This window comes from Primulina tabacum, chromosome 1, assembly GCF_025594145.1.
Source record: "Primulina tabacum isolate GXHZ01 chromosome 1, ASM2559414v2, whole genome shotgun sequence".
Classification (NCBI taxonomy): domain Eukaryota; kingdom Viridiplantae; phylum Streptophyta; class Magnoliopsida; order Lamiales; family Gesneriaceae; genus Primulina; species Primulina tabacum.
The window spans coordinates 4,582,685-4,597,480 of NC_134550.1; the positions used below are offsets into that span (position 1 = coordinate 4,582,685).

Here is a 14,796-nt window from a genome sequence, read left to right on the forward strand (position 1 = left end):
AAAATTTTCCAGCATCCGATAACGATGAAAATAGACGCTGGAAATTCTGCGACATCCGCTGCCATTGATGGAGGACGCAGTTTTGAGATAGTTTTACAGAACTCCACCACCTAACATGATTTTGAAATTTATTATTGTTTTTAAATTAATAAAAAAAATCCCGCTTTTATTGCATTGCTTGTGGATTTGGTAAGAATGAATTAAGAATAATAATGACTACCCCAAAATTTTCTTCAACACTTGTGACTAAAGATGGCCAGTAGTTTATCCTTTTGAATCTTTTATTTAATAATTTTATTTATATTCTACTAAAATTAATCTCAATATCAATTTTAAAATAATACAAACGTAAGTTTAAAAATTTCATTTATATTCCTCATATCAATATTTTTTATTCTAAAAGGGTGAAGAGTACTTGATAGAAAAAATATTATTGAAAGTCAATAGTTAGATTTCCATAAATTGATTTAAGCTTAATTAGTTAAAAGTAAACTAGTACGCGAACCGTTTTATCAATAATTATAACTAATGATAACAATGCAAATTCGATTTTTTCAACCGTAAAACAACCTAGACGTCATATATCAATCGATCTCATAACATGAGAATTATTACATTGTAACATATATAATTTTTTTAATCTATGTTAGTTTTTGTATCCGCATGTTTACATGTAAACAATATATCTAGAAATGAGTCTTCGACATCCCAGGTATCCGGGTTTTCAATTTGGTCTAATAAAGGTCCATGTTATCTGTGACGATAAGAAACGGGCAAAAACTTGTGTGAGACGGTGTCACGGATCGTATTTTATCAAACGAATATCTTATTTGGGTCATCCATGAAAAAATATTACTTTTTATTGTGAATAATGGTAGGATTGACCCGTCTTACAGATAAAGATTCGTGAGACCTTCTTCTCACAAGAGATCTACTCTAAGAATTGACGGATTTGTCTTATGAAAAGTGTGCGGTTTGAGTCTATTTTTCCTCGAATTAAACAATGCAGCAACCCTAGCCATAATTACAACATGCGTCTTCCTTCGAAATTCCTCTCAGAAGTCGACGATTTATTCGCCGATCTCAGCTTGTGACGCCGAAGAAAGCAAGACGTACGCGAAGGTACCTGATTAAAGAATCTTAAACCAGTGTAACATCAGCATCCAAATATATCATCAACCCCATTGAATTTTCTGCGAGAGAGATACATATTAAAGGAATAATAATTAATTTCCCCCGTTGAATATTCTGCGAGTTTGATATACATTAATGGGATATTAATAAACATTAATTTTTTGGTTCTCGCCATTGTTGTGTTGTTGAACAGATCCATCAATCTCTAAATAGCTTCCTTCAATGCATGCATCGTTTTCTTTCATTATATATTGGACAAGTTAGGTTGTAAAGCATGGCAAAAATATAAATAGAAGGAAAAAAGTTGCGATTGGTTTGGATTCTCTTGGACCAGAGGAGAGCATAGTCAGATTCACATGAGAGAATTATAACCAGAAAACCTTTGGGTAGAAATTTCAGGTTATAAGATCTAGTAAAACCAGCTTTAGAGAAAGCAGCGGCTACTAAATTGTTAGGAACAATGGATCGGTTCCCCGAAATTTAGCCTGGTATATTCACCATTTTACAGTTTTGGTCAAATTTCAGTCTTAATTAGTTTCTATCTTCATTTTCTTTTTACGATTTTAGTCATTTTTACGATATGACACCGATGCGGTGCTGACGTGGCAATGATGACATACAATACAAAAAAGAAAGCTTTTAGAAGGGTTATTTAGGAGGGTCAAATTAAATTATTAAAACACCTTTATAAGAAGTCTCGTTAGAGCGATTCGAGAAAACTGTTATACTAAAATAAGAAAAGTGTGACATAGAAAATGCCACGCCACCAAAATACGATCGGTGTTTACCCGAATCGATCGTAAAAAATAGCATAAACAGTGTTGTATACTATGGAAATGCTATTGTAATAGCACATTTTTTATTTTTATTTTACATTATTTTAGGTTAATGGAACATACAAGTGACATGGAAACATGTTAATGATCAGTAAATATTTGATTTAAAAATAAATTATTTCAAATAAATATAGAATTTTTTAAATGAATTTTATATTTAGTGTAAAAATTATATGATTTGGCTGCCAAATAGAGTCAGATAATTTGTACGAGGGTGAAGGCAATGATTTTTCTTTTTCATACAATTAAGTGAGAGGCAGCAGATTCTTGTATAGGTCTTTCATTATAAGCCTAGCTAGTTATTCGCTTTACCAGTGCTTTCTTTTGACTTGGTCAAAGTTGCGTAAATAATTATGTGCAATTGGTAACCACGCCTATACCATACCTGTCATACGAAGCATCGGTTACCGGTGAAGTTTGTTCACGAACGAAAAATATATTAATTTTTATATAAAAAATAATAATTTTTATTAAAAATATAAATAAATTTGACGTATCTCACGAATAAAAATCCCTAAAATCGTCTGCATAAAAAATCTATTTTTTTTTAATTTTGTAGAAATTTGGAATAAGAATTAATCATTTCTTTCTAATAGATAGATTTGATATATATATTTATAAATTAAGAAAATCATAAAAAAATAAAATTTACATATAAATTTCTGAAGTTGTTTTTATTTAATTTATTCAAAAAATAGTATCACGTTTTCTAAAACTTTGTTAATAGATATATGACAAAAACTTGTGTGAGACGGTCTCACATGTCGTATTTTGCGAGACATATATCTTATTTAGGTCATCTATGAAAAATTATTCATTTTTGTGCTAAGAATATTACTTTTTATTGTGAATATCAGTAAGGTTGACCCGTCTCACATATAAAGATTCGTGAGACCGTCTCACAAGATATCTACTCTATATAAAACACAAAAAAAACTAATAAATATATAAAACTGAACTATATATTTGGGACAACCGAAAAATAAAAATAAGAGTGTAATTTGTTTAGTAATTACCTTTTTAAAGTGGTAAATATTAACCACAAAAATTGGGATAAGCAAGCCCTAAATACAATTAAAGTTGTTATAGCTACGTGTATTTGTATAGTAGAATAAAAAATACATCATGTTTCAGTATAGAATAGAGCATTTGATTACAACAATTAGAGGTGTACAAAATTGAGTGAAGCCGGATGCTTTTCGGTATTTTATTATATAGTAGATTTTAAGCTAAAAAATAATTGAATCTACTTGGTTCCAAGCTTTATAAACTAATTTGTGTTTTAAGTGTATTTAAATTAGAATCCAAATTCATGGTAGAGTTGTTTTGATTACCTTAAATACCGATGTAGTCAAATAATGATATTACCATGAATAAAGAAAATTTGAATAGTAAGTGGAGATCCGAATGTTCGGCTAATACTCGAACAAGTCCGAAGACGGATCTTTTTGGGTTATTACCCGAGTGGTGTCGAGGTTGCCGTATGAAGACACTATAACGTTCAAGTCAGTAGTTTTACAATAAAAGTTGAAAAGAACAGGAGTATTTGGCTGCAAATACATAAAGTACCTTAAAAATTTGGTGATTTGAGCATTTTATAGATTTTCTGAGAAATTTTGCGAGCTTTGACCTCTGTGTTTATTGTTCTTCCTGACCAGTTTGGTCTTTGAAGCTTGGAACGGATGAGTGTTCAGGACAGATTTATTTATCTGTCATTTTCTTTCTTCACATCAAAATTTAATGCTCTATAAATTGAAGCAGCTTTCTCAGGATCAACGAGTCTTCTTTGGCGTCTCTCTAAATAGATACGTTGGTTCTTTCGATAAGTTTGAATCTGTTCTTCGAGACTTAAGCCTAGCTGGTTTTTGAACAAGAACCGATGAAACTCTTTTGCCAGAGTAGATCTGAAAAACTTAAAACTTATGGACCGATTCTAACAAGGTGAATTAGTTTGAGTCAAATAAGGATATCATCCGATGGATATAAATCCAAATTTTTATGTCTCCAATCTCTGCGATTTCTAATGGTTTTCAACCTGATGTTTTCATTCTCGAATTTTCATAAATCCGCAATCATCCAATTATTCTCGAAATGGCTTAATTAATCTCATACAAACAGGTTCAAAATGACATTTACAAATTTGATTGCATGATTTTTTACGGCCACAAATTGGACACCTAACCGTAAGCTGTTTCGGACCATATTTCATGTATCAATGACACCATTTTAATGTATTTTAATCCAGTTATTGGAGTCCATGTTTTGAAACCAAAGCAAAATAAAGTTGACATATTAGAGTCATATTCATTCTCAGCCGTTCTTGCTGCAGCTAGCAGATCTGCCTCGCATGACTTTACTATGTTAATTTCTATTGTTTTTTTTTTTTTTTAAATATTAAAGGTAATACATTTAGGTCGAATTTAGGAAGAAGAAGGACCAAAAAAATACTCATGATAAAAGGCTGCATTTTCCATGTTTCTAGTTTGTTTCAATGCTATAGGATCCCTCATAGGTGCAAAATGATGTTTAGAGTAGGAAGGATAAAAAAAAGAATGAATATCCATTGATTCCAATTCGCGGGCTGAACCAGAGTGTTGTTCGTCTTCTTTGTTTCGTTCTTCGGCTGCTTGCTTGAGTTTAGGCTAATGGTTTCGGTTGCTATATGGATGCTTGAAGGGAAACGAACAGCCATTGTTTCTTCTCCATGTTTTCCAGAGTAGGTTTTCCTTCCAGAAATAATCTTCATTTCACTAAAAAAAAACCCATGATCTTACACTTCGGATCACATGTTTTAACAAAAGGGAGGAGGGCTTTTGAATTTTTTTTTTCTTTTTAAAAAGATAAACACGCTGAGAGAAAAATATAAATCTAAATTTTTATTGATAAAAAAAATTGAAGTCGCTGTTTGAGAGATTAATACATGGTGTTGTGACTCATGTGTTACGAAAGATTAAAGTTGTATGTTATCAATAATTATATAGTTTTTGATAAAACAATAAATTAAGAACGAACATTTTTTAGTTGAGAGACAGTTATATCTTGTTTCGTGGGCCGACGAGAAGTCGAATTCCAAATATCTTAGACCTTCCCTTATTTCCATTAGAACAACGTGCATTAAATTTTTTTATAAAGTAATAATTTTTCTAAAATAAATTTTTTCTTGGTCCCGACTTGGTCAGTGTGTTAAATTAATAATTTTGATAAATTAATAAATAATAATTTTTTGAAAGACCTACGTATAAAACTATGGTCTTTAAATATCATAAATTAATAATTATCTAAAATTACAAACATAACTAAGAAGATTTAATAAAATATAATTATATTATTTGTTTTCATGAAATTTAATTATATTATTTTTTTGTTTATACGGTAAATTATATCCGATTAATCAATAATGAATATTATTGAATTAATAAAAACAATTAGTATTTTTTTTCAAATATGTATGATAATTAATTTTAAATTAATTATGATGCATGCATTGATGTAGTATAATGCTTTTTTGTGTCAATCAATTTATGTTTATTGAATAAAAAACTATTTAAAATAATACATTATTAATTTTTTGATTAATTAATATTTATCTAATTAATAAAATTTCTTGATCCCAACATTATTAATTTATAAATTTTTTTAGAGAAAACACTACATACTCATGGGAACTGGAATACCATGGACATGGCAAACGGGAGACGAACAACCCTTCGCCCTATCAATAAGAAAATTAACATTGTAATGTATATTTATACATACATATATATATATATATATATATGTATTAATATATTATATGGTATTAAATTCAAAAATATTATGGTATTAATATATTATATGCGTGCTGCAAGCACAAACTTTACGTAAACAAAGCATATATATTTTCAACGTTCAACAGAAATAAATAAATCAATAAATTACTTTAAATATTTGACTTGTGAAAATGACATTTACTTTTTGTATTATATACTTTTTTGGAGAATTAAATGCAAGCTTCGGTATTGTACGTAGAAAAGTGATGTTAGCTTTATTTTCCTTTTATACCTTCCAACTATCAATATATCTCTAATTAGGCTAACCCCCACAAAAAAATGTAAATTTATTATTAATTTTTTTAATCTCTTTTTATATCTTTTATATTATCTTCCTTTTGACAAAATATGACAATAAAATATCATTAGGAAAAAACTTGAATTTGTAATTTTAATTGTATATGGAAAATTTATTGTCTTCTATTTAAAAAAAACATTTTGTATATTAAATATTTAAATTGATATGCACAAAATGTGTTCTTTGTTAGAATAGATGACTTGCAAGTCAACGTTTGGCTGGAGAATTTATTGACTCAAGTGAAATAAACAATATTTATTTTAATATAATTTTACTTTATATTGTTTCATTTTATTTTATCTGTATACATATGCAATCAGCATAAATCAAGTCATTGATTATATTTTAATACAAATAAATCGTAATTCGATCTTGAAACTCATTTGTAAACACTGTGTATTCTAAATCCGTACCTAAATGATTCAGACACCTAAAATAAGGATAAAGGCCGCTTGAGCTTGAGACTAGTATTTGTGATGTTGTGTACCGTGTTTTAATGGTAAGGGCATAGAGATGTCCGATCGTGCAGATGGGTAATTAACGATGATTGTACCGAAAAATCTTCTCTCGGACTTTATAAGTGGTTATTATTCATTGAGAGGAAAAATTCTGTGGTTGTGATTGTACATGATTAGTCCTTACGACCAAAGACAACACCGAGGCTCCACATACTAGGATTGTGTTTTGAACTATTTATCAACTCCGCGGGGGTCACAAGGTGGCGAGGTTGGGTGCAATTGCGAAATGTGTAGGAGCCAGTGCATTGTAGTCGGGAATTCACCGCTCACCTACGGGTGTGGATATCCTATATAATCTAACGAAATAATAATACATGAAATATCTGGCCAGAATGTGAGATGTAAATTAGGGAAAAAGTTCTCTAGTTGTGCATACGACGACATTATGAATGTTTCGTGATTGTATCGCATAGCTATCGAATTAATATGCAATCCTCGATGAACCAATGGTTGCAAATTCGATCGTGATATATGAGATGAAGTGACCACACTATACGTTAATCATGATCGATTGGTTTTTGCAAGCACTATCAATGATACCTAGGGAATCCTGAGGTGATGCTACTAGACGCTCTTACCATGATTCGATGAGTTTAATCAGAAAATGGTTTATGAAATTCTCATGATTAAATGTTGGTGCATGAAATGTGAGCAAATTAGAGTAATACTGAAGAAAGGAAATTGTCCCGAATCACAAAGAATTGTGAACCCACGGCTAGCCGTATCCCTTAACCATTGAGGGTCACACAAGTACTGGATCATTTGTTCCCGTTGAGAGAATAAATTCAATTGAATTTATATAAAATTATGATATAGTAAATTTAATGAGTTGAATTTATGATAATTAAATTTTGAGATAATAAATTCAATGAGTTGAATTTATGAGACAGTAAATTTAAGAATTTGAATTTATAAATTCAATTAAACTCAAAAGTTGAGTTTACTAAATATTAAATTAAATATACAGTGAGAGTTATGCTTGATGGGCTTGTAGGAGTACAAATACAGCATAATAAATAATTAAAGGTCTTAATGGAGTTTGATTAATTAATTAAACTAGTTGGACTAGTCTAATTAATTAATCAAGCCTACTAATGTTAATTATGAAAGCTAAATTTATTTTTATGAAAATTAGGTCAAACATACACAATTAAGAAAAGGAGGTGATTAACCCTAACCTCCATTCAAGCTCAAATTTTCGAAAAATCCTCTCTAATTTTCTCTCAAAATTCGGCCAACTCAAAGACATCAAGTTTTTGGCTGTGTTTTGAATTTTTCTCGTACGTTAAAAGCTCTTCAAAATTACTAGTGCAATTTTGAAGAGGAACTAATCTTCCAGTCGTGGACCGGATTAGGAGATTGAAGAAAGGAGACTTGAAGAACGTACGTACGGATTTACAAAGAGAGCTATTCTGTCAATACCGGTGTAGTTGGTGCCAAGTGACAAATATAACTAAATGTATATTATTAAACATCTAATGAATGCTTATTCAATTTAAATCATACGAGTGTCCAAATATTTTGATTGTCAAAATAAAATTTAAAACTTTCGCTACAATTTAGATACGAGAAAACCGATATTCCAACATTCTTACATGGTTCATGATTGCTAGAAATTCGTCTACTTAAATTTGAAGTCTTGAAAACCTTCCGATCAATCTGGAGTGTAAATGAATCGAACTTTCCAACCAGTTTGTGGTGTAAAGTTTCGCAAGTTTTTCAAACAATTCATATCTGAAATTTTTTATAATACGACATAGTTTAACCTAATATTAATATTTAGTTCTAGCCAAAACCATATAAGTATTCGAGTTTGAATAGGCTTAGTTTAGCATTAAGATTTTATTGAAATTCAGTTTGATTCGATCTGTTACAGCCCGACATCCAATTTAAAGTTTTAGATTATACATTGTATTTATATTTTGTTATTTTTTCGGATCTTTTTTTTAAAATTATTATTTTGATAATGTATTTTGTCAAATTTCAGTTTTGATACACTATTTTTTTTATGTGACGTTGATTTTGTATCAATAGGATGATTATATGAATCTAATACATGTACTTTCGACGAAAAACGACAAAAAATACCGATAAAAGTGAAATATATAAAACTAAGAGTATGTCTCTTGTGAGACAGTCTCACGAATCTTTATATGTGAGACGGGTCAACCATACCGATATTCACAATAAAAAGTAATATTTTTAGCATAAAAATTAATACTTTTTCATGGATAATCCAAATAAGAGATCCGTCTCACAAAATACGACTCGTGAGATCGTTTCACACAAGTTTTTGCCTAAAATTAAAACTGATATTTGATAAAGTATATGAAAAAAATTAAAGTTCATTTGTTCCCATCATTTTTTACATAATAAATACAAAAAAAAAACTTTTTATAAAGAAGAAAGAAAAGAAAACAATCCAAATTTGAAATCTTGAAATCAACCATGCATACGAAATTTTGAATACCCATATTTTAAGCCAAAATAAAAATAAAAAATATGCAGTTGGTCAACTGTTGTATATAATAGATGGCTCCTCCATTCTTTTCTTTCGACTTGGAAGCACTGTATCTCTCTCAAAACACAGTTCCCCCTTTCATGGCGACTCCACCTTGGATCTATTAACTCAGAATATATCAGCTCATGATCAAACACCCAAGCTCATTTTGTTTGCAGATCATAGCTTTAAATTCATGGGTATTTTCTGAAAACTTTTTTGATTTCTTGGCAGCTTCGCCTCTAATGTTTTTCTTCACAAATCTTTACTTGATGGAGCGCAAATTTATTTGTTTATTCCCATTCTTTAACTTTTTGTTTGATTAATGGTGCTTTTTTTTGTCCCCATCTTCTCTCAGTAAAAAAAGGAGGTAAAGGAAGAGAAAAGAAGAAGAATGGATTCGGACAACAGTGGGAGCCTGCAGTCTTCAAGCGGTGGAGATGAAGAGTACGACTCACGCGCCGCCGCGGAAGACTCCATCTCCGCCTTCATGAACATTCATCCTACAGTAACAGTGCCCCACGCTGGCCTCCTCCCTAGCCCAACGTTGTTCGACCCGATTTCCGGCTACCCGGACCCCACCCCGCCATCTCTTCTACATCCAAGCATGTCCTGGCCAAGATCCGACCCGATTTCCGCCTACTCCACCGCCTTCATGAGCTCTCCTTTCCAGGTGGACAACTCCGGCTTCGCAGCACATCATGTGCCTCCGCCGGCGGCGGCGCGTAATCCAAAGAAGAGATCGAGAGCCTCGAGGCGGGCTCCTACCACCGTGCTGACCACAGACACCACCAATTTCAGAGCCATGGTCCAAGAATTCACCGGGATTCCAGCACCGCCGTTTAGCAGTCCACTTTCAAGAAACAGACTCGATTTTTCAGCCCTTCCGCCGTCATATCTCCGCCGTCCCTTCCCTCAGAAAGTCCACTCAACGCCTTCCTTCCCTATTTCTGCTCCATCTTCCTCCCCACTGTTGACTGAACCTTCATCCACCATTACCTCACCTTCAATTCAACTACCATTTCCACAAACTTCAAATCTTTACAACATTTCGAACCCCGTTCTAAATTCTCTCCTCCAATCCAACGCCAAATTTCCCTTCTCCGGTTCCTTTCTCCATGGCATAAAACCTCTCGAATTCCCATCAAATGATCATAGCTGTAACATCAAAATGGGAAGCTTGGATGAATTTGGTGCAGGTTTAGGCCATGTAAATCACGTATCCGCCCTCCAAAATCTCATCTCCTCCAATCAAAATGCGCCAAGAAATGATCGGAACAAAGCATCGAGTCCAGCTGACGGTAATGATCATCAAGATCAAACGGGACTTGTCAATGGAGACTACGGATCATTTCCAGGGAATTCGAACATAAACTACTCTGATTCTCCGTCGATTCTTCAGCCCGAAAAGGGTACGGAGAACGTTACAACGAGAAGCGAAGGTATGATGGAACCATGGATTTGTTCATCTGAGTAGAAATGATTATACAGTCGAAAGTTTGAATGGTGAAGATAATGTAATCATGATTAGTGTCATGATTAAACCATTGAATTAAAAGAGCTTAAATTAATGTAATCTTCAACCATATTGTCTTACGCTTCATAGCTTTATAATTGTTTTGGATTCTTTCACAAAATTTAAAATTCAGAAAATACTTTTTTATACAACTAGGATTGGATTTATTTAAACCTGACCTAATATATATTTGAATCAATATTTCTTGATATATGATTATAAAAATAATTTTCTTGTAATTTGTTTCTAACGGTTTGGTTAGTCAAATTTCATTTTTAATACAATAAATTTGTTTATTTTGTAATTTTAATCATTTTTTCGTATTAATATTGATATTACGTCATATATTAACGAATTCACATCAAATTTTGATTGGATGTCTATCGTCATATTAATATTATGGTAAAAAAAATGTTCAAAAGAAAATTGGCTAAAAATTGGAAAAGAAGCAAATCTATTTTACTGAGACTGAAATTCGGCTCATTAAATGATTAAAATCAATCAGAGTAGGTTTTTTCTGAGATGATCTCACGAATCTTTATTTGTGAGACGAGTCAACCCTACCGATATTTACAATAAAAAGTAATACTTTTTCATGGATGACTCAGATAAGAGATCCATCTAACAAAATACGACCCGTGAGACCGTCTCACACAAATTTTTGTCAATCAATATTAAAGCTGACTTACAAAATCAAAATTTGGTTTCAAATTTGCAATATCCAGCATTACGTCAGCAATAAAACGAAAGTAAAACTAATATATCATACTAAAAAATCATATTTCGACTAATTACATTATCAAAATCATGTCTTCACCAACCTACGGAACGACTTTTAGAATTTTCTCCTGCTGATTTGAATGAGATATAGCTCTGTGTTAAATGGTAATTACGAATAAATCAAGACAAACATAATTTACAAATAATATAACAAACAATAACTAGCGACTCTGAAGTACCGATTCCTGGAGCAATCCCCGGCGAGGTTTGGGGAATCGTTTGGCGCCGCAACTAAAAAAAAAGGTTATTAATTTTACGCAAACATTTTATTTTATTTTATTTTTAAAAGTTGACTACCAAGCAGTATGGTCTTTTGGATACGATAGCATGAATTCAAATATAGACATTAAAAGACTATAATTTATTAAAAGCTGACTAAATATTATGATTTCTACTTTCTATCGTCCCTTTTTACATATTAAATAACTAGGTTAGTAATACCTAATATTTTATATTAAAAATAATTTTTTTGACGCCGAGTTAATGAATACATAACACGAGAGATCAGAAATATCACACAGAGTGAAGCATGCGATATTGTAAAGTGTATTTCGTTAAAGTGATTATAGTTGACTGTATTGATAAATGTTCATCTTAAACATATTATTAGAATAATAAACACATCTTATTAAATCGGCCATATATCAATTTTTCCTGCACAAAGAATATAGAGTTAAATTCCATAAATGAATATATGGAATAAAGTATTAACAAAATAATTTAAAATGAAATATTTTTCATAATCATTTCCCAAAACGAATATAAAAATATAACTTTATTGACATTTCTTGGAGGCAACAATAAATGTCATGCAAATTAAATGACAATTTTACACCTAAGTATTAAGTATATGATTCTATGAGGGATCTTTTAAGCTGTATCTCATATATAAAGTATGGACCCTATGATATAGTCGATGAAATAATTTAATTTAATCTTTTAAATTTATGAAACTAAGAATTTATAAATATAAACTAAATTTCTTATTTAAAAAAGAATAATTATCTATATACATAGAAACACTTACTAAATCAGTCATCAAAACCTATATATGGAGGAACAAAGATAGGGGAAAAAAAATATTTCAAAACCATCCTCTGAGTCGGGCTACATAAAATCTCCGTAATCTGCTTACTTAAACATAATCTTTGTGCCATAAATTATTTCTTGTCTAAAAATTTAGACTGATATGACGATAGATATTACCGAAATATTTGTGTAGACATTGTTAACTTGTCCGGTAGGAATTGAGAACTTGGGCAACGATAGAACTGATCAAATTTATAGCATTAGATCAACGTTTTAATCGATTAGATGCAGGTAAACATGTTTCCAAACACCTAGCTAGTTGGCGCTTATGGGTAAATATAAGTCGAGTGCTCTGAAATTAAGGAACTATTTGTTTTTATTTAAAGGTGGTTTAACATGGAAATCAGACCATCTTAATTATGATTAAATACATCAATAAATGTATTATTAATTAATGCAATCCCACAATTAAGGGGATCCACCTGCTTAGAACAAAAAAGTAGACTGGGTAGGAGGGGGGTTGTGTAGTGTGTACTTGCTTTGTTAACTTATGAACTATAGATATTGAAATTTGATCAAGATTCACTTACCCTACTTGAAGAACATGGATTGAAGCGATTAAACGATGTTTCTAAGCTGCAATTCCATGGAATAAACCATCAATAACAATATTATCACAACCTCAAACCTAATTCAAGTTATCTTCGCACCTACATCATATAACCAAATAGGATTAAGACAGAAATTACATACTTGAGATCCAATTTCTGTGTAGATGAAGTATCTAGTTCAATTAGAGATGAAAATGCTTGAGTTGATGGGAATAAATGAAGAAATAGAAGAACCCTGGTGTCCTTGTCGTGTTTATGAGTTTGGGAAAATATGACTTGCATATAAGCATCCAAAATCGTGTTTTTCATGTTAAGGGGAGCCGGGGTGGTTTTTTTCACCTCCTTAGCGCGACCCTTGTTGTCCTACAAGTGCTGAAATAATTAAGGGGTGCTGGGGTGGTCGTCCAAAACCGCCTAGCACGCCATTATCTGTCCTAAACCTTCAATTTAGTTTTTGAATCTGCAAAAGTGGTCAATATACAAGTTGTATCAATATATCTTATCTTTTTAATGAAAGTAGTCTAATATCATTTGGATCAATATCCAAATTATTATACTAAAACACGTAACTACTATCATATTATTTTCTTCCCTTCAATCATCCATTCACATCAATTCATACACTGCTTTCATATTCAGCACTTCTGTTCACCATTTCCTCATCAATATCTCATATTCAATGTCAATCATATACATATATGTTTGTCTCCTATAAGACATATATAACACATCTTTTCTCATTCGGTTTCTTTAATTCACGTTCATGATCAATATTGTCAAAACATAACTCATATTATGGAATAAAGGTAATTTATACTAATAATATATATATATATATATATATATATATCGATCGTATTAAAAAAGTAAACAATAAAAATATATACCATATCTCATGGGTATAGGGACGACCGAGAATTACACATAATCTCTTGCAACCTAGCCGGAGGGGGATCGAATAGTTCGCGTGCCTCTATCATAGTTCAATGCCTCAAAAGCCAAAAATCACCTGCTCGTTTTGTTCCATGTAAATGTACTTAATGTTGATCTCTCATTTTTTTAGCAATAAGTGATTTACACCTAGATAACAAATTGAATAAGGAAGAGCAAGTCATCCCGTCATTCTTTATCCACTTTTTTGAGATTTACATTTGTTCTTTTTTAGTTATTACTCTTTAGTCTTTATCATCATTAATTACAATAAAATTTCGCTGATATCCTAAAAAAATTAGGAAGCTTTCTTGTGTAAAAATTAATAGTGTTTAAAATCCCTTAAAATGATATACAATTGGGGGATTTTAATTTTAATTAAGGTAAAATTTGGTAAGGCCATTTCAAAAATTGAAAATACAAATCTTTTTTCAATTAATTTACATTTTGTTTGATAAAAAAATGAATATAGGAAAAATATATTTTTAAATTATTTTCTTCGTGTAATGGGCAAAAAAGAAAACTGCCCTTGAAAAATAAAAATAATAATAATAGTAAATAAAAACTGCTTCATGTCACACCAATAAATTAAAGCAAATGATTTATTATATGTATTTAGTTTTAAAATTAAAAATTTAGCAATATATATAGATAATACAAATATTCGTATATTATATTATACGTAAGTGTGTGCACGATCGTTAACAAATTGTCTTCATCATTGCATCGTGTTTGATTAACCCGAATGGTTAAAACCAATTTATTTGAATAAAGTCGTGGTTCATATCGGAAAATTATATATGAAAATTATCCTCAAGTGCACAATTGTAATTAT

The 14,796-nt window shown here is 31.0% G+C and overlaps 1 protein-coding gene across 1 annotated transcript; it reads left to right on the top strand.

Annotated features, from left to right (window-relative positions):
- Positions 1 to 9,136: 9,136 nt before the first annotated feature.
- Positions 9,137 to 10,691, top strand: LOC142531156 (uncharacterized). The gene is made up of 2 exons (XM_075637254.1): positions 9,137 to 9,295; positions 9,454 to 10,691. Exon 2 carries the CDS (start codon positions 9,490 to 9,492, stop codon positions 10,570 to 10,572), a length of 1,083 nt encoding a protein of 360 aa, XP_075493369.1. The 5' UTR covers positions 9,137 to 9,295; positions 9,454 to 9,489; the 3' UTR covers positions 10,573 to 10,691.
- Positions 10,692 to 14,796: the final 4,105 nt, after the last annotated feature.

Coding starts and splice junctions, on each gene's coding strand:
- LOC142531156 (XM_075637254.1), top strand. CDS start 9,490: ATGGATTCGGACAACAGTGGGAGCCTGCAGTCTTCAAGCGGTGGAGAT.